At 43.5% G+C, this 25,936-nt stretch overlaps 1 protein-coding gene across 10 annotated transcripts in view; it reads right to left on the bottom strand.

Annotated features, from left to right (window-relative positions):
* Positions 1 to 25,936, bottom strand: part of dlg4b (discs, large homolog 4b (Drosophila)) — a 126,543-nt gene that overhangs the window by 36,841 nt on the left and 63,766 nt on the right. For 6 of the 10 annotated variants that reach the window (XM_035410689.1, XM_035410688.1, XM_035410692.1 and 3 more), the window contains 2 exons: positions 16,221 to 16,382; positions 11,853 to 11,909 (listed from right to left, as the gene is read on the bottom strand). In XM_035410689.1, coding sequence (XP_035266580.1) covers positions 11,853 to 11,909; positions 16,221 to 16,382 — 219 coding nt within the window. Of the gene's footprint in view, positions 1 to 4,868; positions 5,955 to 11,852; positions 11,910 to 16,220; positions 16,383 to 25,936 lie in introns of those variants that run through there. The other 4 variants (XM_035410697.1, XM_035410695.1, XM_035410696.1 and 1 more) reach the window with 2 other exon arrangements.

Here is a 25,936-nt window from a genome sequence, read left to right on the forward strand (position 1 = left end):
GTGTGAGAGGAAGAGAGGGACAGAGAGAGAGATTGGGGGGGGGGTTACAGGGCAGTGGCAGGGTCTTTCATGCAAATCAATGGAGGGGTTTTCCAAAAAAAAAACCCATCCCTTTCTTTTTTCTCTTCCTCTTTCATTTGAGCCTCCCTTCTGCCCTCTCCTCTCTGCCTCGCTCTCAGTACCCGCCCTTAAGCTAGCCTCCAGCATTACAGAGTAACATACTCATAAGTCCCACCACGTCCAGACCTCCCTCTTCCCGTATGTGTCCCGGGTTCAAACCGGCTCAGGGTTTTCACTCTCTTCCTCTCATCGTGTGCCGATCTGTATCATTCTTAGACTCCCTTCCTCCGTCTCTTCATCCCTCTATCACCGCCCCGCACATCTCCACCTTTCCACCTCGCCTGAGATCTCATCCCCAGCCAATAAACAGATTCTCTTTTTCTTTTCCTCCACTTTTCTCCAGCTTGTCGCCACATCTTCATCAGTCAGATGTCGAATATATTAAGCTGTTTTTTTTTTCATTTGCAGGGCAAATGACATCCAGTCACTGGTGGGTAAAGAGTTGTAAGGCTGCAAGGACAAAGACTGAGCAGGAAGCCACAGCGCAGCTTGATTAATTTCTCCAGTGGCTGAATGAAGCTCTGGTAAACCTGAAGTTCCTTGACTTTCTCCATTCCTCAGATGTTCAATTTCCTTTATGTTCTTGTTCAGTCATCCTCAGAACAATGGCAGCCATTTAAAAACAGTTACTTTTCAAAGAATTCAAATGTACAAGATAACCGGTGGAACAAAAGCCAGCATTAGACCACGTTCTGATTTATCCGCTTTCACATGGCGGCACATTATAACTGCAGAAAGGCAGAATTGAAAGTCAGATGGTTCAGGCTTTTCGCTGTATTCAATTAGTCATTCACAAAAATATGAAGAAAAAAAAATCTAAGAAACACTTCACTAATCATAGGTCCCGTAACTTCCTGTCATTCCATTTGTATCAGTGTCGCAAACACACATCACAGCCCCCGAATCATTCGGTGAGTGACGCACTTGGTATTAAAAATCCGCTGAGAGAAAAGAACACAACAACCATAACTTCATTTCCAGGAACAATACGCAATATCTTCGGCCTCGTTTCAGCACAGCATGCAGCTCAGCTCCTCCATGTTTTTGCCATCATTATTTCAGTGACCTTTGACCTATGACCACATCACTGTATTTGATTTTATTTACCCTTTCATTTATCCAGGTCCCACAGGGAGCTCCGACCACAACTTTTTCAAGAAAGTCATATTAGTAAGATAAGCAGTTATTTTTGCCCAATACGTGCACTTCCCTGCAGTCTGTTTATTTTCAAAACAACCAACTTGGTGCTGGGTTGCATTGTGTCCCAGAGGGACGCTACCAAGCAGGACACACTGAGAGCATGGTGATCCATACAGATGCAGCCATTTCAGCTGAGATGCACAAATGCCAAACGGGCCAGAACAGCATTACACATATGTTTAGATTATGTTTTTTTTTTTTTTTAATGGAGGACATTTTGCCATAACTGCAATGACTTAGTTTAAACACAGAACATTGGCTCACAAACAAGGAGGATTTGGATGAATTCTTTGGATGAAGTGTTCAAGGCTATGAAGGGCTAGATGCTGTGGCTCAGCTTTATTCTCACAGAGACTGAAAATCAAAGGGTTAACAGTGTACCTAACCTTTCTGAGCATCATATGTCTTTATCTGTTTGATAGTTGGCCCAACAAAAACGTTGCGCCAACATCAGGCACTACTGTATACAGGGGTGTATAAATACACCCGTGGTTTTTTCAATATCATCATACCATCTGTTTTTAGGGTGAGTGCATTCCATCACTTCACACAACTGTTTACACACAGCCCAGCTGCAAATCATCATTTACTAATACATTTCTCTCATAAAAAAACATTACGACACACACTCCGGTAGTTTTTTCAAGGGCAGTATGACAGTGTGAAAATCTGAACAGTGTCCTCCTCTATTCAACAGATGCAATCGGCTTGTCAACATCGGAGCAGAGTGGAATTACTCACATTTACAATCTCGCTGTAATCCCTGATTATCAACATGCTCACACTCTCACTAAAACTCACACAGTCCACTGCACACGTGGACTAACTACATTTACTGTGCCTGTCTGTGCAATTAACCACGAAGAACCACACGGGAAAAGTGCAGGAACATGTTTGCCTAATTTAAATTTGCGCTTCACTCTTTTAAAATATGGTGAATAAGGAAATGGCAACGCTTACTGAATAAATTAATACAACACTATCTACACAGTACTCTCTAATCTTAATCACATTCAGATACAATCTGACAACAAAGGAATTATCAAAATAAGTGAGTATGATTTGAGTTGATCTCCCATTTTACATAATACATTTCCTTTAATATTTTGACTGGCAATAACTTGACTTTTGTCCCACTATAAACTTTAAGTGAGCTTGTAAACCTTCTTTCATTTATCTTTCTAAAGCTGTAGCACATGACACCTAAATCTAATGCTCAAGCTGCTACAGCTGTTGGTATGTGCTGAACATCCCATTTAATCAGTCACTGGATCACATTTGGATTAGTGACTTCCCATTTATAGTGGAGTTCATAGTAGAGGATATAAATTAGAGCTAATCTGAGAGATTTCAGCATTGCTGTTTCATGACGTTGTGATTGAGGGATGTTCTGAACTCGAAAACTGAAAACATTTTAACTGTATTTTGTTACTAATAAATTAGCAGGTTTCTTTCACATACAGCCTCCATTCAAGACAAATCTTTGTGCAGTTAATCATATTTGTCAATGACACCCTAAATTGTCAAACAACAAATTATAAAAATGTCATCAAACTGCTACTGGGATGTGACGTAAGTTTGAAACAACATTTCAAACACATCATCAGATTGCGCGAACGACAGCAAATATCGTCTGTTAGCTGGCCAGAAAAGCAGAACAGACAAAACAACAAATCATCAATGACTAGGCTAAACACGAAACGCCACAAAAGCACGGCGTAATTACACAAGGAACCAAATCAAGGGGGCCGAGAGCCGGGCGGTCTTCTCTGTGATTTTATGTCCCGTTTTGATTGGGCACAATCAACTTCAAACCTTCGACATCGGGAGCCGTAACCAACCGCAGCCTTCCGTTCCGCCCACATTCCGCCTGGAACCTACTGGAAAAGAAGACGTGCTGCGAACAGCAATGTCTGAATCCACAGGGGCTCCAGGAGAAGGACCAGGGCTAAGCACGGCGGTGTGCATAATGAATGCTCTGCCCTGACATCTCTGGGCTTTCCGACGGAGCGCACAGGTGGAGAGAGACAGAACGCCGTGAGGCACATTCCACACAGCCTGGACCGCCCGGGGGGGGGGGGGGGGGAGCAGGACTTGCATGTGGAAACGGGGGAACCGGGAACCGCAAGGGACCGAGGACAGGAAAAAGAGAGGAAGGAGAGAGCACCAGAAGAAGGAAAAAGAAGCAAGAGTGGGGAGTGAGGGGGGAAGAGCAGATAAAACGAGGGAGGGGGACACAAAGGAGAACATATTTAGAGAGAGTGCACTTCCATGTCATGCGTATGTGTGTGGCGAGGGGATGCTCCAGGGGTTAAAGACGATGGCATATGTTTGCAAACCCACCCCCAAAACTCTCAGATACAGAAATAAATACTTCATGCAGAGCTTTCCTGAAAGCCTCTTATCCACTCCCACTCATGCACATTGTACAGCATGAAGGGGAGAGACGGAGAGACGCGCACACAAGGCAACGCTACACAACCAAATACGCCCACTATAAAGGACTGATAATCAAATCATACGCACCCACTATGTCACTACTACACACACATACACATTCTGTACTGCGTGTGCTGTACTGCGATATATACCCTCTACACCCTCCCACATACAGGACACACATCATTAACCTCATACTGCTGTCCAATATTATACATAACATAACAAATTAATGTAGGCACATTATGTTTGAATACCATATGTAGACTGACAGGTAACCTTTTACATAGTGATATACTGCCTTTTTACATACTACAACATTAACATAAACATCTCTGACACACTCAAAGACAAGTGTGCGCGAGAGAGAGAGAGTTCTCTCCCGTTTCCCTCACTCGTATTCCCCTGTCACCACACGTGCAGTTAACAAACGCCCACGCTGTCGAAGAGCTCGGGGCTGGTGTGCTACGGAGGTGGTTACAATCGCCGCCACAACGCCCTGACCGGTAACCCGGATGATGCCACAGCGCCACCCAGACACGACCCCAGACAATTTCTGCTAAGCTAAGAACAGCAGAAGCCTAATAAATAAATGAATACACCCATGACGGAATACCTTCCGGTCGATTACGTGTATTAAAGCACGTATTTTATACAACGAGAGTCAATACATGCATCTGGAAGCGGAGAGACGGGTCGCATCTCAGAGCAGCTTTAATATGCACATAATTTACTCTTTCAATCCTGCTATCGGTGGCCGAATATGCTATTAACAACTATTCGTTGATCCACCTTTATTAAACAAGAGGTATAGCACTTTTTAATTTGACACCTTAAAATTGACCCGTTTCCATTTTGCTTGGCAACCTCCTACATCCACATGAATTCTTAGACAAACTCATTCAAGTCAGCAGCTTTTGGTGTACAATGATTCGCCACAAAATACAATATCAGACTATATATAGCCTACCCCCCACCATGCACACTTGCACTATGGACGGAACTGAGAAGGAAAGAAGTAAATTCCCCAATTATCAAGAAACACATGTTCAATGGTCACAGGTCAAAACCTCTGCACGAGCACGCATGCACGTGAGCATGGGGCCTACCAGCATTCTTTGCCTCTGCTTCTTCGCTTTCCTCACGTTGTTGATGAAGCGCCGGCCCATTTTCTTCGCGTACCACACGGACACAAACATACTGACCGGTGAACTCAGACTCTGAATCACACAAAATTATAGATGAATCCAGGGAGAGAATGTGTAGATGGATAAGAGGAAAGATAGAAGGGTCGTCTTCGTTTACATATACGACTACACAAACCACAAATTAAATTAATTACGCACTTCAGCGACCAAATTCTCTCAAAAATGTCTTTATACCGTTACAAGTAAACGTGAAGGCGCGTGTGCACGGGACACGGAATGCCAATAACGGTTAGCTAAGACGTTTTAAGACTAGCCTTTAAATTACCTGTTTCACAAATGTTCGTGCAATTTCTGTATTACACTGAAACAAAACACATTTTAATTACACTGAACCGCAGGCATCCAACATTTCAAAAGAAACGTGGGCAGTTTTTATTCGCTCTACTCACTGTTTAATCCAACGGTTAGTTTGCGGTTCTGTTTTGTTTCGGTTGCTATTCCAATATCCGATTCAGTGAAATAAAACAATAAATTTGACTCGTCTTGCAATATGTTGGACATAAGTCTAAGAGTCCAAGAGAGCGCGTCAAATCCTTGTTTCTATCCCGAACCAAATGGTAAACTCATATGACATGCTCGATTAACTTAACTTAATTATTTAAAGAGTTTGCCTTATTCCTCTTAGTTTAAGCACCAATACATGATCATTTCATCCACGCATACTACCGCGCATAAATAACGCGCCTAAAACAATCAATTTGGAACTACAAAAGCATTATCGTTGTTCTGGAAACGTTTCACCTTAGCTCATTTTCAAAGGCTAGGGAAAAAAATCTGCGTATGTTTTCATCCCCCCTCCGCCGGGAAGGTTTTGAAAGAAAGCTCAACTCTGCTTTAATCTATCTGTCCCTTTAGTCTATGTCTGGTATCTTTTCATTTCTCCTTTCCTCCATCTCTCTCTCGCGCTGTCTCCCCGACGGGTATTCCGCTGTTGTAATTTGTGATGCGCTTGTATTCCCCGTCTCGCCTCTCTCTCTCTCTCTCTCTCTCTCTCTCTCTCTCTCTCTCTCTCTCTCTCTCTCTCTCTCTCTCTCTCTCTCTCTCTCTCTCTCTCTCTCTCTCTCTCTCTCTCTCTCTCTCCCCCCCTCCCTCCCTCCCTCCCTCCCTCCCTCCCTCCCTCCCTCCCTCCCTCCCTCTCTTCACTTCTCCAATGTTACCATCTGCACCCAATCGGCACCACGGCGTTATATAAATCAATTAAATCAATTTAGTGTTGATAGAGTGGACAGAGGGGAAGGTGTGGAGGATGTAGCAGGGGAATAGAGACGGTACAAAATAGATGGAGAATGGTGACTGAATGATGTGAGTACAACACATGAATGGTATTACAGCACACCACTTCACTCAAATCATTTCTGTACCCCTCATTAGATCTCAAATCACAGCCAAATTCATAGTAACCACGTACATCAGCATAAGCAGCGCACAGTTACACAACCAGTACATTTCCAGAGATTAACCACGACAATGGTTTTGTTTTCTGGATGGTTTGTTCCATATCTAAATTCTAATCCTCTGTTTGGACAGCACTGTGCAAGGAAGAGGGTGTGTTGCAAAGAATTTCTAACTGCAGCCTCATAAATTCCACGCATGCTACACCTCGCAACGTGGACTGGTATAGGCTGGAGACGTCTACACATACATGCATGCGCACATGAAAAATAATCTCCTTGAACCCATTAAATGGATTTCTCCATGGGGCCAGCGCTAAATCCAGAGATAATGCCATTTAAGCCAGCGCCTGATAAAGAATGCTATCTGCACTCTCCCAAAACGAGTCTAACAAACACATGGATATCCAGGGAAATGGCCCATGGACAATAATTGTCTAAATATTTACTCCAGTGCTGGCTATTGTTTTCCCCATCTCTCTTACCCTCTCTCTGTGACACCCCCTTCCCCCTCAACTCACACACGAAACTGGCCTGGGAGCATTCAGCACCATGGACAGCACCCCAGAGACCCCGGAGGGAGAAAGACAGTGGTAGCGATATGAGGAGCACAGAACGGAAGGGGGGGGGGGGGGGTGTTGAGGGTAGAGCAGATAGCTACCATTCTACAAGGGTGCTCGTTAATTCGGATTTGGTATTTTGCCGTATCGATTTCCCATAGCGTGGCCCCACCGCAACAGCGTTCAACTGCTGAGGAAACACTTTGGGAATAAACCGAGGGAGGCAGACACACACACACACACACACACACACACGCACGCACACACACACACACACGCGCACACACACACACACACACACACACACACACACACACAGTGCATGCTAATCTGTACACAATCACATTATTCAGAAATTCTCACACACTCACTGACAGTGCGGATGCACAGTATGTGCAGGATCCATAAGCACACACACACACACACACACAGTGTATGCTGATCTGTACACAATCACACTATTCAGAAATTCTCACACACTCACTGACAGCGATGCACAAAATGTGCAGGATTCATAAGCACACACACGCACACATGAACACACACACACACACACACACACGAACAGGGAGAGCAGAGTTACGTAAAGTTCGCTTACACTCGCTTGACTAAATAAGACTACACTCCGCTGGAATACCTAGCCCCTGCCTCTAGTCCTTTAGCTCTTAGTTCCCACGTTCTACCCAAAACACCCTCCCCCTGATCTATCAATCCTTCTCTCATTTCCCCAGGTTCGGTTTGCTTGTTTACCCCTGCTTCCTCTTCCCTCTTTCCTCCCCTCATTCCCTCCCTGCGGATAGGCTGCCTGCTTGCACAGCGATTAAAACAGCATTTTAGACCATTGTCTGTCCAAACTTACATGGGAGAAAGAGGGAGGAGGGGAAGAGAGCAAATAGAAGGGAGAGAAAGAAAGAGAGAGATGGAGAGAGAGAGAGTGAAAAAAATGAGCACAAATGGAGCAGGAGCCTTAGGGAATACAACAGAGCTGTAATTGAAGTCTTGCATGAAAATCGCTATACGCACTTAACTGAACTGAGACTCGACTGCAGTCAATTCGACGAAACACAATAGCATTGAGCTGTGTGATCTGGCGGCTAGATGAACAGAGAAGGGCACAGAGAGTCGATGAACAATGAAGTGCGAGGAAGGAAAGTTGACAGAAAGAGAGAAGGCCAGAGGACTGCAGAAGGAACTCAAATCAGGAAAAGGAATACTTTCTCCAAACAGAAGTTTGGTTTAGCACTGATGCACAGACTTTTTTTTTTTGGTGCTGTATAATATAAACCTAATGAATGGTTTAGCATACAGTCAATCTGTGCTGTATAATGTGCTGTAAAATGAAAACTCAGCCCATTTCCAGCCACCAGGGCCTGGCTGAACCACTTCAGCACCAGGCTCTTCCTAATCCAATAGGCTTCGAGCCACTGACACTTCCAGTACTGGCAAGGGACAAGACACCGGTTCAGTCAGGATGCTGATGGTATTGCAAAAGACTGCAGACATGGCAGCCCTCTAGTATCTGAGTGGGGAAGCCACACAGAAAGCAATGGGGTACAGGGAAAGCATCCAATGGCCAACCTGCTGGTTGTCAGCCAAATTTTTGTCCTGGGTGTCATCTTCTAATACACCTTGGGACAGGTTAACTTGAAGGACTGTTTATGGAATGCAAAAGCAGTCACAACAAGGTCACAATATCTATGCATTACAGGCATTTAGCAGACGCTCTTATCCAGAGCGACTTACACGTCTTTTAACATAGCATTTGGCAGCTGGATATATACTGAAGCGATGCAGGTTAAGCACCTTGCTAAAGGGCACAACGACAGAGTTCAACCTGGGAATCAAACCTGTGACCTTTAGGTTACAAGACCAGCTCGTTATACAAACCTGCCTCCCCATTATACTACTACGCTGGATTCGCTGAAGGATCACAACGGGTCAAAATCACTACTAGGATGTGATCTCCGGGGAATACGTCACCCTGCGACTTTCTTTTTGATGCAAAGTTAAATCTGTTCATGCATATGTAAACTTGTACTAAGAGGGCGGAGATTTTCTAAATGAGGTCAGTTATGCGTTCCCTCTAATTTGCTGAAGCATGCCTTAAGTGCTACGGTGCTCTTCGCGTGCGGATGTTAAAAACTCCTGAAAGCACGCAGTGACTTGCTGAGCGCTGATGTAGTCTAGCTTAGGCTGCGTAAAAGGCATGGCAATGAGAAATTGTATCTCTCAAACGCGGCAGCAGCCAAGAGGAGACGCACAGAGAGAATGCAAATCAGAACAAGACAGGGGAGGGGCCTTCGATCCGAGAATTATCTTTCGTTTAAACGAACGGCAAACAGTCAAAGTGATACGAGTCGCACAGCCACACAGTGATCACGCTGCCGGAGGACACGGGAGGGACTTGAGTCTCGCCATCCAAGACCAACCTTCCTCCCGGCTACGGGGAAGCTGCTGTCAGCTTCACATTTCATTTCATCCCGATCCGTTCGAAACAGGCTACAGGCGCAGGAATTTCACAGTCCGGGTTTTGCTGTCCGAGGTTTTGGACGATTAAGTTTTTTTTACTAAATCACTATTTTTAGACATTTTAACATGCAGACAGGATACAGACAGGATGCAGAATTTACATGGGCCATTCTGTCATCAGCCAGCAGTTAGCATAAAAAAAAGCAATTCAGTATTCAAGCTATTGTGTGGGTATGCGTTCAGTAGGGTATAGCTCAAATCGTGAATACAGTTGTATCAAAACTACGAATGTCTAAATGTCAGTTTTCTTGTTCTTGTGGGAGTCTCACTAGTTACAGTACGATCGGTTTCTCTATATCTTGTAATGTGGATGTGTAAGCACACCATGAACATGCATGTCGTATTATAGCAAATGTTTTTGGGCTGTGACTATTTCCTATGTGAATATGGCCCCTTTCCTTTTATTAAACGTGTTTAAATGATTGTTTTAAGACAAATCATATACACTTACAATGTGACAAACAATTGAAAAGATACTAACCAGGTAAAAGGTACTGATATTTTCCCAAAAATGTACTTCAGGGACCCACAGTTCCCTCTAAGGTGTGGACCTGGTACTACATTAGGATGGGTGAGGAGGAGTTAAGAGAGAAAAATCACAAACACAGGTTTTTCTTATTAATAATAATAATAATAATAATAATAATAATAATAATAAATGTGCAGGTAGGGTACTAGAAACTCATGCTGGGCTTATATAAAAACCTCACCCTCAAACATTAACATAACAGAGATTTTTTTCCTTTCTTATCTAATGACATATTATCTTTCCTTATTTGACAGCAAAATACAATTTGATAAGACCTTTCGTAGAACAAACCCTCATGTTGTACTATCTATGACCAAAGCAATATCAAACACAGGTGTCTCAACAGTGATAGAATTCCTTTTAAATGTTGACAATACTGCCACCTACTGGCATATTTGTAGCTGCAGAAGTCAGAACTGGTTACAATATTTCGAAACAGACAATAACGAAATAATTCCAAAAGACCACGCTATTGAAACACAATTGCTTGCATGTCGTTGCCATTGATAGTTCCTCGATAATTAATATGGCTTTAATAAAACAGAAAAGCTGAGGCTTGTCCCAACGACCACTATACTGAACATTAATATGAAAATATGAAACAGCTTGTAAACACACACATAGTGGGGCAAAAGAATGAACATAAAAACAGGCATAAAACAGCATAACTGAAAAATGTCTCCAGGAAGTAATTTGCAGTTTTTTTTTTTGACAGCCACTACATTTATCAGTAATATCCTCACAGTCCAACACCACAGCTCATTTCACAATAAAGCAAAAAGAAGCCCTTGTCCCTCCCCGTCACCAAAGACAGTTTTATCGTTTTACCCATTTTAATCAGCGCAGCACTGCGGTCTGTCTGGGTCTCACTTAATTACATCTCAACATGTAAATTCAACATTTAAAAAATCATTTAAAAATGTGCTGACACTTGATGATTAAAAATGCACACTAGCACAAGTAGCTCTATATTTGAAGACTTGAAAAAGCAGTAAAATCCAACTGGATTGATCATCTTTTTAAATCATGAGATCACAATGCTCACCATTTCCTCTAAATAAATGATACATAGACAGGTATGTTTGGCTGTTGATGTATATCAAACACACACACTTCCAGTACAAACCAGATTCACATTTCTATGCAGTCACATGACACAAGAAACACACTTTTCTCAGGATTAAGTTTCATAAAGTACCAAGCATAAATTTTTTTCTACTGCACAGATCGACACGCATACATGGTTCTCAGAATCTGTTCCATTCCATATGTTTCTAAGCAGGTCAAATCCACAAACACGCATGGGTCTCAGCATATCAATTCCATCCACACGTTTTAAACTGCATTTCACTACAGTTGCTCAGCAAACATACGCGTATCTCTCTCTGTCACCCATAATAATGAATAGGAGTGCTGCCGTGGTAATGGAATTTAATGCACAGTAAATTGTTCTCTTTCACAGGAAAATCATACACTAAATGTCACTGAGAAAGCAACTGAAAAAGCTGTTAAAAAATACATTGCTGCATAACACCAGCAGCAATCCACCTGAATGGAAAGGTCACAACACAGCGGAAAAGCCTAAAGTTCAGTGATAATGAAGGAGACAGAAATATAAACGGGGATAGTCCTAGTGATAGCAACCGCGGCAACAGTAACCGCAGCGACGGCGAGTAGTGCACAGCGGCGTGACTAGAACTACCATCGTCCTCGGCCGACTGAAATGGCAACGACATCCACGGGAACGCTTGACGACGGTGACAACAGTGAAAATGCAAGCCACAGTGGTGCCAACGACAATGCCGCAGTGAGGTGATGACATCATAGCAAATGACAGTGAAACAACCGTCGTCAGCCAGCAAGGGGCGTGTCTTACCAGAGTGGAGGCAGCGGAGGTGTAGATAGGGGTGTGGCCAGTCGACATCAACACTGGCTGCAAGACAACAAAGGAGGAGGGGGTAATTGCACAGGGAGGAACAGCCAGGGAGCAAGCAAAGGGGGCACAGGGTTTGCCTGGGAAATAACTTTTTATGGGCTTTGGGGAGATGCTGCAATCAAATTTTGATTCTGGATCAGCAAAGCAAATACAAGTCGTAAATGAAACCTATTCATGCAGAAAGCCAAACAGATCCCAGATCAGTCATTGGGGGCAGCATTTATCTGAACTCATAAGAGGAGACATCATGGGGAGGGCAGGAGGGGGACAGCCTCAGGTGGGGGGGGGGGGGGGGAAGGGGGGCCGGGCAGGGTGGGGGGGTGAGGAGAAGAGGGAGAAGCATGAAGAGCTACAGCGCCAGAGGGTGTAGGGTTTTGTGGTGGACGAGAATGGTGTAGGGAGGGGCTGAGAAACTGGTGGAGTGGAGTGCATAGAGAGAGAGAGAGAGAGAGAGAGAGAGAGAGAGAGAGAGAGAGAGAGAGAGAGAGAGAGGCCAGCAGAGAGAGGAGAGAGAAGATAGACAGCGATACAGACAGACAGAAAATGGAAAGTACCTTAATGATGGTTGTATTTGTGTGTGAATGTGCATGTGCATGTGTGTGTGTGTGTGTGTGTGTGTGTGTCTGTGTGTGTGTGTGTGGAGAGGGAAAAAATGAATGAAAAAGGAGTGAAGGATGAAGCATGCAAGACAGCAAAGGAGAACATGGAGAGCCTTCCAGCCAAGTCCAGAGGTCCAACCCCCACTTTATAACAACACACCCTGTTTATCTCCATTCCACAAACCCTTAGCTGGACATTATCAGCACCTATAGCCAATTTTCAGTGCAGCCATAGCCTTTAAAATGTCCCCTGTGGAACACTTCATTACAGAATTTGGGCCTAGCCCTTTAATAAACCTGTCCATTCTGCGTTTGCAGGACAGTTGCAGAAGATGATTACAGGCGAAACATGGCTCGGAGCTTGGACTCAATTTTTTGCATGGGAGGTTTCGGATACACCGAACTATTAAACAGCCATAAAGTTTGTCTTGATGAATCAGGTGTATGCAGCCTGGGCCATGAAGAGCGATATCGGAACTACATATTCTGTCACACGCTCCAATAGCACCATCCTTTGGCTTCCCAGAGTGGCACACCTAGCTAAAGCACGTGCTCTCAGTACACTGATGCACATTGCTACATCGGTGCGTCGGTGATGTGCAGTGAGGGAAAACGTCTATGGTCAGCAGCCCTGCAGGGTGGCTCGCGGCGCATTCAGGCATCCCACTCAGACGCGCTCAGGACCAGCAGCTGCAGAGACTGCAGCGCAGCTCGACGGCCTCAGAGGACGATTTCATTAAGTGAGGCCCAGGAACTCAGGGAAACTCCCATTCATCATCTTTTCCCCAGGTGGGAAGCATAAGCACTCGGCGGGGTGGCTCCTATACGGCACGCTTCTCATAAACATATTTGGCTTTCGTTTTCTTTTCCGCAAACCCACACAGGCTAGGGTTGATTTTACACTACCTGGAGGGTATTTCACGAAGCAGGATTACTGAGTTAGCTGGATAACAGCGCTGAGTAAAACCCAGAACAGCTTCTTCTTTTTTTTTCTTTTTTTTTTACTTCAGTCCATTTCCCGATTTGGGAGGGTTCCAGGTTTTACTCAGTGCAATTATCCAGCTAACTCAGTAATCCTACTTTGTGACCAGGGCCCTGGTAGGGGGGCCTAGATTTCATAGAAAAACGTGCAACAGCACTTGACATCAGTGAGGGTTTTGTACCAGGTCAAAGGGGGTCTCGTCTGGGATCTAGACTAATTGACAGCTTTTAGTTGAAGTCAAGGTGTTGAATGGGATTGAAGTCAATAGCTTGAGGTAGTGTACTACATTAAAACAAATCCTGGACTTCATCTCTCATCAGCAACACAGCACTTCATTGTTTTCTTTTAGAAAAGATGGCATTATTATGGGGCAGAAGGACACAGTGTGAAAGTGAAATAATTTAGGGCAACAGGAAAGATGAGAAAAACTAAGACAGGAGACAAGAGAAGAGAACAGAATAAGATATTAACATACAGAGTGAGAGAGAATGATGATAAAGGACAGAGGGCCATACAATAATTTGGGAGAAAAGAAAAACAAGAGTTAAAAAAACAGAAAGAAAGAGGAATATGGAGACAGGAAGATGACAGACATTCTGAAACAGCTGAAGAGGGTATTTCATACACCACTCAGAAGTGCACAGTGCAAACGTAAGCACTATACAAAACGGGACATGCTGAATGAAGAACACAATAGGCTCAAGATTTCTTCTTTCCAAAACCAATTTCATCCAAATTCATCACCATGATATTACCACCATAAAAAAACAGAAGACATAAGTATAAACTATTCCACTGAGATGTTAATAAGGTAACCCCAGGACCAATGAAAAAACAAACAGAAATATGTGATATATGGACAAAAAAATGACTTCAAAAAAATGAAGAGAACCATGGCAATTGCATTCAGCTCCTAATGCAGCTATCAAAAGCCCTGGAAATCCTTCCGTTCGTCACCCTAACAATGAAATAGCATGCAGTTCCTCTTATCAGCACAAGATGGCACCCTTACCCTGCAAAAACAATGAGCAAAGCAATACAGCTGCAGTTAGGGGTGCATATTGAGTGAAATTAAGCCCCGTCCAAGTGGTCACGTGTACAGTTACATGGCATTAATATCTACACGCTGCAATATATATGATGGGTTCATTGTACTGTGCTTTACATAGCTGTGTAAGCATAAAGACAGAACATAAGAAATGAATGTATTATAATAGAGATTATGTGCAGAGTGTTACTAGCTAAATCCATTGATATTTAATAGCAAGCCTGTCTTGATTGTGACATCTACCCAAAAACATTATGTCTGTGAGAGCAGAAAAATGAGCTGAGGATATGCTGATTACATAAACCAGAGAAGATTTTTGACACTTGTAATATATCTCTCAGAGTGGGTGACAGGTTCAACAATGTCCTCATGCTTTAATTACATCCTGAAGCAATCTGAAGGTCGAGGAGCCCATCTTACGCAAGATAAACAGAGCAAAGAAGACAATGAAGACACCAAGATCAATGGAAAGACATTGAGACAATCAATGCTTTTTCCTATAGAGGAAACAGAGAGAAATATAGAGAGAGAGAGAGAGAGAAAGAGAGAGAGAGCGAGAAAGAAAGAGACCAACAAAGAAAGAGGAAGATAGACACAAACAGAAGACAGAAAATACTTTAATGATGGTTATATTTGCGTGCATATGTGCGTGAGTGTGTGTGTGTGTGTGTGTGTGTGTGTGTGTTTATGAGATTGTGTGTGTGTGTGTTTGTGTGCGTATGTGCGTATGTGCGTGTGTATGCGTGTGTTTATGTGATTATGTGTGCGTGTGTGTGTGTGCACATCCGTGTGTGTGTGTGTGTGATTGTGTGTGTGTGTGTGTGTGTGTGTGTTTCTGTTCTTCTCCACCCTCTGTCAGTGCTGTTGCCACACAGGGAAGAGTACTTCTCTGAATGTGATAAACAAATGAAACCCCTGGATTTTTCCCAGTATTTCTGCTGAGTGCTCGTGTTGTTCAAATGAGACCAGTGACAAGACTACTGAGGAAACACTCAGAGAGACACGGGGGTATAGGGAGCTGAATAATTAATTAAGCATAAGAACCAGCAGATCTCACAAACTGTTCCTGGCACTAACACTGGGCCCATGGGTATGACTGCCGCCTCCTGTGGCCCAAATGTCAAAGTGAGTGATGGGGAACCATTATTCAGGACATCCATGCTGGGTGGCCCTTTCCTGTTGGTCTCTGCCGTATCTGTCTATCGGTCTGTCCGGTGTGTTTGTGTGTGTATGTGTATGTGTGCATGTGTGAGTGTGTCTGTGTGTTTGTGTGTGTGTGTGTGTGTGTGTGGTATGTGTGTATGTTCATGTGTGTGTGTGCGTGTGTACATGTTTGTCCCTTCATGACTGAAGGCCATGTCTGCATGTCTGGGTGTCAGTGTGTCTGTGTGTTTGTGTGTGCGCATGTGTGACTGTGTGTCTGTGTGACTGGGTGTCTGTGTCTCTGGGTGTCCGTGTCTCTGGGTGTCTGTGTGTCTGTGTGCCTGTGTGTCCATGCGTCCGTGTGTATGTGTGTCTGTGTGCCTGTGTGTCCGGGTGTATGTGTGTCTGTGTGCCTGTGTGTCTGGGTGTCTGTGTGACAGTGTGTCTGTGTGTCTGTGTGTCTGAGTGTCTGCGTTTCTGTGTGTCTGGGCACCTGAGTGTCTGCTTGCTGTCAGAGTGCTCGGTGGGCGGGTCACCTTGATGGGGGACAGGTGCGTGTGGGGGGCGTATCCGTGCATGCCGTCCATGGGGGCCAGGCTTTTGTCGCTCAGGTGCATCAGTTCCCCGCTCTTCCCTGGGGCTAGGTGGGCAGGGCTGTGCTCCATGGGGGGCGTCTCCTCATCTTGGTACCTGTATTTCTGCAAACACACAGAGAGGATTTCTCAGAGACGATTGTCAAAAGGTTGACAGTACAAAGATCAATAGCAGTCTTAGGAGACATTGTATGAAACGGCAGCATAAGTAAACATGATCAGGCACAGAAAGCATTACAGATCTGTAAGTGTGTGTACTGTTTCCTCCTTATTTTGAGCACGCAAGGGAAAAAGACTTGAGAAACACACTTTCCTGGGTTATCGACAAACTTCACAAGAAGGTACAACCCCTCAAAATGCATCAGAACAACAAAAAAACATCTTCGGCACTGAATTCCCGACAGATAAAACCTCACAAACCAAGTTGTATGTACCAACAGCTAGGAAATATATCTGATATACATTTATCATACAGTAAGTCTATATTGGCAACACAATATATTTTCCAATAAAGCCTATCGAATTACATTTAACAGATCATGTTAGGGGTGGGGTGGAGAGAGGGGGAGAGAGAGAGAAAATATGATGAAGAAATAGAATGCATGAGGAAGAATAACCATGGGGATTACTAAAAAGGACATCCTTGTTTAAATTTAGTTTAGTTACATTAGAGCTGCAGAATCACACTCAGCCACACATTAAAGCCACAGGACAGACGAGATAAACACATGAACCTTCCTGACAGACATCCCGTTAGTACACAGGAAGAAAAAGTTCAGCAAACAAAATATTTAAGTTTTAGATAGAGAGAAAGCTTTCCATAAAATAAACTCAGTGGAAAAAATACATAAGATTGTACCAGTATTTCATCTGCTTGTACTGGCACAGAACATGTTTTCCGCATTTACAGTGCACACTCATTTTTATTATTTATGAGCTTATAACATTAGACGCTGCTTCATTTTATTATCTCATTAACAGTATGTTTTCTGAATTTAAATAAATGAAAATAGATGATTAAAAGCCATGATAAAGAAGGGATATTCATTTAGTGAATCCAACCAAGGGAATATCAGAAATCACACTGCAGGCAACAGTATTCGTTTACTCAGCATAAATTTATCTGGTTTCGAGTTCACCATTGGAAGTTCAATTAGGACCATGTATTAATGCCAGCTGAGACCATTGAATTTGTGGCTACAAACACAGTGGTGGGTTCTACATTGGAAGAAGGATGTTCATGCTGAAATGGATTTCATACATACAGTGAAATGTGGTGGTGAATCTTCACTGGTTATTTCACACCTACTGGTCCTGGGGCTCTTCTTAAGGTCAATGAAATCATGAACTCTAACAAGCGCTAAGGCTTATTTGCTGGAAATCTGCTATTCCCTGCAGGAAGCACACACTTGACCACAAATAGATCCTTCAGAAAGACAGCTATCCCAAGCATACCACAAAATCAACCAAGAATGGTCAACTGACCACAAAATTTCTGTTTTGCAATGGTATTTGCAAATATGTCCATCAATCTCATGAAACACTACAAAATATGACTCAGTAGTGTTGTACAAAAGGAAGGTGGACAAAGTACAGAAAACAGGTGCCAATCCCTTTTACCTGCGCATCCTATTTTACACAGTCGCTTTGTCAATCTTTATCACGGTTACAATCATTGTGGAGGTGACTGTATATAATTGCCATGACCATACACACACGCCTGACACACCAGCGACTGCGCGCACACACACACACATACACACACACACACGCGCACACACACACACAGGCAGGCAGGCGCGCACACACACACACACACACACACACACACACACACGCACGCACGCACGCACGCACACACACGCGCACGCGCACACACATACACACACACACGCACACACACGCACACACACACACACACAGCTCCTGCCTCACCTCCCGCCCCGCCCCGCCCCCCACCCCAGCAGAGAATGCAGCTGCTGGCTCTCTCCCTGCAGGACTCAGCACTTTCCCCCGTAAGTGTTGGGGCTGCAGGTGACATCTCTTCTGTTCATCTCATTAACACAGACACACTCAAGGTACACACCAAACAAAAACACAGCACTGCAAAGTACAAGAGTGGAGACATCTGCTCCACTGAACACACACACACACACACACACACATAAACAGCCTTACACAAAAAAAATCAGACAAAGACACAGACACACAGAGGTTCCATAAGTGCTTATTAAATAAATCTCACTGCTCAGGAGACTGAAAGCAATGCGCAGGTATATGCTGATTCTATTCAGACTCAGAGGTGCTGTACACAGGATCACCTTAGGCTGGAGAACCCGACGGGCTGTTTATCTAAAATCGGCAAAAAGTGTTGATGCTGAGACGGCCCTGCTCCCGTCCCTGTGCGACAGAGTGGAAGACTGAGCAGGAACCGCAGCGTTTAGAGACAGAAATACCGTCAGCATTCCGCACGGGTCACATTACACTGAGACAGCAAGGCCACAATACTGGGGGGGGGGGGGGTAAGACAGATAGACGGAGAGGTGGACAAAGAAAGAGAAAAATAGAAAGACAGGAGAGAGATGGTTGAGAGACAGTGCTGAAGAGTGGAAGAGAAATGAAGAAGGGTCCATATAGGGAAAGGGTCAAGAACAGGAAAATGGAAGAATATGAATTACAGAGAGAGGAAATGACATGAGTTATTACCACTTTTGGACAAAAGTGCCAAGAAAACATGTTCTTGCAATAATCAAAAATTTCAGTCAGTTTATATGACATATACAAACTTGTACTGTATTTACAATTTAAAACCTTATGATAAACAAACTCCAAATTGCTGTGGTTCCAGAAGATTTTTTTTCAACATTTTTGCAATTACAATGTTGTCATTTTGAACAAACCATCCAATAAAAATGGTAATATTTCTTCTTTTTTTATCTTGTGGCATATACCATGTTCCATGCCAAAGAGCAGAGGACGCAATAAATGAAAGCCTCAACAAAGCATGTAAATGAGGATCTTGGTATTTTGGGACTGGTCAAAGGCCATCTAATCAGGAAAGTTGAACAAAAAACGATTTATGCACATTTTTTAAAAACAAATAAATGGAAACCCACAGAAAAGCAGGTTTTTGCAAAGGTAGCACTGTTCAAACTCCCAGGGCATCTTACTGCTGTAACTGCTGTTTGGTGTCTGCTCATCCCTCCCTCTTCCTCATGGCTCCCAAGGTTGACTTTAAATAATGGCCAGACTGTCCGGCTCAAAAGTTGCTTTGATACAACGTCATTGGCACACTGACGGAAATGTCAACGCCATTGGATGAACACAAAAAGACGATGTTCATTTTGAAGTGGACCGATGTGAACTTGGTTTCAAAGAACCAGATGAAAGGATAAGTAAAGCTGGCGCGGGTGGCAGATGTTGTTCGTTCGTTCTGTTCCGCAAGGCAGAGTCAGAGTGCTATCCAGGGCAAACTTAAACAACACGGAGACTGAGATAAAAAATTACGCTTGATTACAGTCATTTTCTTCTCTCTTGTTTCCTGCTTTCAATTCAGCTAAAAATTTAGTATTTGTAGTGTCATTCCATTAATGAGGTAAACCATTGAAAGAAATTATGTGCATGCGGTTTATTACGTTCGAGGCATGGAACTCAACCATCGGTGTTAATGAGTACCTGAACACACGATGACATTAGCCAGAGTCAGCCATTTTGTCCATTCAAAGTTTCAGCTCTCTACCAGCTACACATCTACAGTAGTCCTTTTGAATGATTGAAAGAAAATCCAATATTGCAGCTCTGTAATGTTATCGATACATCTACAGCATACAGAATCAAAACCATTTTGATTTTTACTGCGGCAACCTAGAGTAAACTGCACAGCTACGCATGTCATTGTTGTATAATCTTGGAGTCATAGGAAAGCATTTTGTTTGCGTTACTATTTTACTTCGGTACAACAAATAAGCTGCCCAGGGTGGCCATATTAAATTTAGGGATTGACAGTTGATATCTGACTTGATAAAAGACTGAGTATAAATCAATCCAAATATCTGGCTTATCTTATTATAATAACTGATGGATAAATTTCAATTGCATACAGCAGCATATTTTCAATCTACTGGCATGAAATTCAGGTTTGTTGAGCAATATTTGTTTTAAATATGTTCTGAAAGAACATTCACTATACAAGGACACAGTTGTACTTTCAGTGTAAATATTAAAACTGACAGCAGCCATGATTTAAGAGATATGCTTCTGTTTGTTCAGCAAACAGCTAGAGTCTAGAAGCTAACACCAAAACGATTAGCAAACTGTTGGAGAGGTGCACCTTTTCTAAAATACCATGTTGGAAATCATAAGTGAAAAGTGAGGACCCAAACAGGTTTACACATTCAGAAGCAGAGTAAAGACCAGCACACCATTTTGTCAGGTAAAGGCTAAATGTTTTGGTCCACTGGTCGAGAGGAATGTGAATATGAATATACAGTATAAGCGTTTTCCCTACATTCAAGGACACTGGCAAGTACAAAGTGGAAAAATGAATAATATGAGGAAAACAAAAGTTTTACAGTTTCATAGAGTACAAAAAGTTTTAATAATTTAATAGTTCAAGAAGAACTGTCTATTATAGCATCAGCATGAATTTCACTGTGAAAGCCTGCCAACTTTTACAGACTGATCCCCAAGCAGCAGAACATAAAATATGACTAAAATGATTAGGTCCATGTGCATCTAAGAATATTAATAATAATAAAAATAATAAATAAAAAAACAAAAATAATAATAATAATAATTATTATTATTATTATTATTATTATTACATCAAATTCCTAGACATAAAATCTCTTCAGCTTAAAAGCACTATAAAATACTGCCAGAGGGTAGTCATGTGAGGGAGGGAGGGAGGGAGGGAGAGAGAGAGAGAGAGAGAGAGAGATAGAGGGGTCGAGAGGGGGACAGAGAGGGAGGAGGGGCAGAGGGATAAGAAGAGAAGAGGAAAGTGAGACAGAAGAGGAAAGGGAGAGAATGAGAGTTGACATTTGTCAGTGAGGTATTTAGGCACAAAGATCATTTTATTTATAATGCCAATAAACCCTCCGGGGTATTCAAACATTAGCAGAAAACATGGATGGGAGGAGAGAAAAGGGCAGGCATGAAAACTGGATGCAATGGTGGCCCTGGAGATGGAGAGAGATGGAGAGAAAGGGAGAGGGAACGAGATGAAATGTTAATTCCCGGGCTTTTCCAGCCGGTATAATAGTCATTCTGTGAGAGGATTTAACAGATTAGAGGAGAGATAGCCTGTACTTTACCAACCTGGACACAGACAAAAGTATACATTGAGCATGCTGTAGACCCACGCTTGTGTGCGTGTGTTTGCTCACAGTTCACTGTACACACACAAAAACATACCCACACACGCACGCACAAACGCACGCACACACTCACACATGCACACACACACGCACGCACACACACACAAATGCACACACACACAACCAAACAAACACACACACACACAAGCACACACGCAAACACTCACACACACACAACCAACCAAACACACACACTCACACACACACACACACACACACACACACACACACACAACCAAACACACACTCACACACACACACACCCCATTTTAAATGACTGGAGAAGTTAAATCTACCATCTGCATTATCTCAAGGTAAACTATAATTTTTTTCAATTCACAGACAGCAATATACTCATTGCGTGAAATGTAAATCCAAAGGACTCTCGTTAGTAATGTCATACTGAAGACAGACAACAGAAGATGTTTTATTGAAAATCCAGTTTACAAACCACTTTACCCAAGTGCGTACCTGAAAATACAATCAACCAATTAACAAATATAGGTCAACAGGGACCCAAGTCATCAAACTAAATGATTGTTTTCCCCAAAAACATTACCGCAATATGGAATTTCTCTGCTGTACCTATAGTAAACCTGCAACAATGAGTATGAGAGGAAAAAATCAGTGTGGAGAGAGAGATTCTACTGATGGACCGACATCATCAGCCTCCTCCTGTGATGGTGCCAAGGGCCACTTCCTCTTCTTCCCCTGCTATTCTAACACAGCTGATTTGGCATATCGGTTTCTTACAGCAGGCCATGTCAATTTATGGTTTGGCTGTACTCCTTTTCCAGGACCCTGGCTGGGCCATACGGTTTAGAATGAACCATTACATTAAATTACAGGCATTTAGCACTTATCCAGAGTGACTTACACATTTTTTTTTATATAGCACTTTGCATCCATTTATACAGCTGGATATATACTGAAACAATGTTAAGTACCTTGCTCAAGGGCCTGTATCCTACCTGGGAACTGAACCTATGACCTTTAGGTTACAAGACCAACTCCTTACCCATTATACTACACTGCCGCCCCTAGGTTGGTGGTTAGGGCACTTGGCATTGCGCAAATCCGTATAAACCACACCCACCCACGACGGACAGAACCGTCATAACAGACAGAATTCCACGCCAGGCTCCATTCGGCCAATCATATCGTCACGACAGGCAGATTCCCAGGCCAGACTCAAGGGTTAAGGCAGAGGAGGTGCCAGAGTGCCACAGTCACTTTCATACGCTCCCTTAAACAGACAACAGTAACAAGACTGTTCTCTGGAGCCCTGCCTGGCCAGCGCAGGTGCAAGACGGAGAAGGGTCTTTCTCCACATGAGGCCCAAGCGTACGACTCACTCTGGCAGGCACAAGAGCCCTTCCTAATCGTATCCGGGCAACAGCGGCGTGTCAAACGGGGCCTGTCTTCCGGTGTCAGATCACCCTGCCTATTTCCCCATAACTGGGATATGAGCTTCCGGGCGCGGTGAAGTAAAAATGACACCACCGGCAACCGGGGCTCTGACATGGAAGTCATCACTGAACCATAAAACACCGCTGCTCGCTTTGAACATAGGATTTACATTAATGTCTTTTCGTTTTAAATGTCTCCTTACATTTTGTGCGGCCAGGGTTTTTTGTCTGCTTTTTTTCTTTGTGAAATGGCCTAAAACGAAAATATCCTCTCTAGAAAACCACAGTGTATGAAGTCTCCAAAATTAAATTAATATATATAATGTCCTTGAAAATATTTTGCCATGTTTCACATACAGACTAAGGATGCCATATTTCAGATTTCATACACTCTCAAAGTAACACTGTCACTGTAAGAATCTTTCATGCCTGAAATAAAAGTTCTCACTGCAGTGTTAATGAAAACAAAAACGAAACTGACAGCAAAATGAGAACACCTCCAATGTGTCACAGCCAAGTGTATGAGTGTGAAGTGTGTTTGGGCATAAAGCATTGTTCTGAACACAGGTTCCCCTCTAATGCAGTCAGGCTGTGTACAATAGCCCTGACAGCTGCGGTGAGGGCCTCGCTTGGCCACTGGGGTATGGAATGCTATCTCTTTCAGTGATTAAGTCCTGTCCCAGTATGGGATTTAGAAATAAACAAGTCAGCGGGAAAATGGAATCATGATAATATGAGAGGATATCGGGTTGCGGCTTACGCCATTAAACATGCACGGCCCGGGTTCTTACGCAAGTCCTTTATTTCTAATGAGGGTGAGTGCTTCGCACTGCGTCGGCTCTAATTGACCTTTCACCTCCACGCATCATCATTCCTTAAACATGAACGGCTATCTGCATATCCTTTTAAGAAAAACAGCTGCGGGTGTTTGCCGCAGAAGCTAACGATACGCCGCCGCGGATGTTTCCTCCTATTAATAGACGCGGGTACGCGGTCCACCGTCGCGGTGTTTGTTAAGATACGGTTATTGATCGGTGACATTTGACCTGTACGGGCTCGCTCTGCCAGAACAGCGGCGTTCTGGCGCAGGCTTCTCGGGCCGCGGCTATCACCGGGGGCTTTAAAAGTTCACGGCTGCTGAATAAATAAAACAGGATTCCGTAAATGCATTCACACTGGTGAAGGACGCAACGTTAGTAGAGCCCCTGGCCTATCCAAGCAAACGCTGACCATCAGCGACGCAGTTAACGTTTTACATCAGCTTTTAACAACCACTGCCACATACTGAGGCCACCATCTACAGCGCACCTTCACATACCGGCAAAACATATTTCCCATATTTATCATCCTCATATTCATCACATACATTTTGTTCTTTCTCAACTCTATTTAACTTCCATAGTAATGGAATTAAACTCCACTAACACAAGAACTTCAACGCTTTATTGCCTTTCATCAGTACAAAGTCATCTGTTTACCGCGAACACACAAAAACTTATTTTGGTTTGCAATGACCTACTATTTATGCATCTCATAACGCCACAGATGTGCCTATGTCCATGGGCAATGGGTTTTCCTCTAATAAATCATGTGTGCCCATGAAATACACTGCAATTACAGTTAAAAAGAACAAGCAGTATATTAGCACAGCACTGAGAATTGGTGGGTAAAACACATAAGTTAATCAATAAATCCACAAGATACCCTGTAAATTCAAAGTTAAACCTTCTGTATTAAGTACAGGCCAACTCAGAAGCACAATACTGCACTGCATCTGTACCGCCCTAATCCTCTGCATTCTGGAGACCTTGAGCATCTGTTATAGATAACTCCTCATCTGATTGGCTAACAGACCATGGATCCTTGTGCTTTCCAGCTCATTTTACCGAAACAGCAGGACCTTGAGATTTTCAAACATATCCTGTTGGCTGGCTGCCACTGACTGCTAAAGGGTCCTCCATGGCAGGTGAAACACTCTGATGAGCTAGCTGGTACTGACTGACAGCTGGTCCTTGGCTTTTTAAGTGCAGCTCATAGGTCAGTTGGCAGTGACTGACAGTTGATCCTTGGGTTTTGACGGGCATCATCTTTTAGACTTTCGCTCTCCACCATTTTGGTAGGAGTTCATTTTGGAATCCCATGTGCCACACCCCCAGCATTGATCCTGGGTCGAAGTGACATTGATCCTCTCTGTTTAATAATCTGTTTTGCGTGAGTCAGTTACAGCTCTGTGTCCCAGGCTGAGTCACTGCATTCCCAGTACTGTATCCTCTACGATTCCCAGTCATGGCAAACCTCAGACAACCCTGTGCTAAAAATTAAATCTGCAATGCTCCTCCCATTATGAACTCCCATTTTAGGCAGGGTATCCTAGGGGTAGGGTGCATGACTGGCCCCTGGTGGGCATATAGGGATGTTGATGGAGATATAAAGTTGGGCCCCTTCTCTCTATCTGCCTGCAACTCTTCTCTCTGGCATGTCCCTCAGTGTGCCCTTTTAAGCGGACTTTTCCTGAAGTCCATTGATGAAGGATAAAAAAAACACTTCATGCTTTCAGTAAATTAAGTCTGGGTCGGGACCATGGTAATTCAATGTTTTGAAAATTGAACACAGAGAAAGTGTTTCATTGGTCACAAGTTTGCACACTAGGTCCTAGTGCTTAGGAGGGTAACTGCTTTTTTTCACTTTTTATATGGTGCATCTCTGGGCCCTGGCGGCTACGCTTACAACACCTGGCCTGCTATTTGAAACCAGGGAAACGCAGCCGGGTCTGGTCACACTAACCCAGTTTGATGTCTATTTCGCTGAAGGGTAAGTGAATAGGGATGGTGAGAGTGGAGTGGGGAGGGGGGGGGGGGTGTGCGGGTGTTGG

The sequence above is a fragment of the Anguilla anguilla genome, chromosome 3 (genome assembly GCF_013347855.1).
Source record: "Anguilla anguilla isolate fAngAng1 chromosome 3, fAngAng1.pri, whole genome shotgun sequence".
NCBI lineage: Eukaryota > Metazoa > Chordata > Actinopteri > Anguilliformes > Anguillidae > Anguilla > Anguilla anguilla.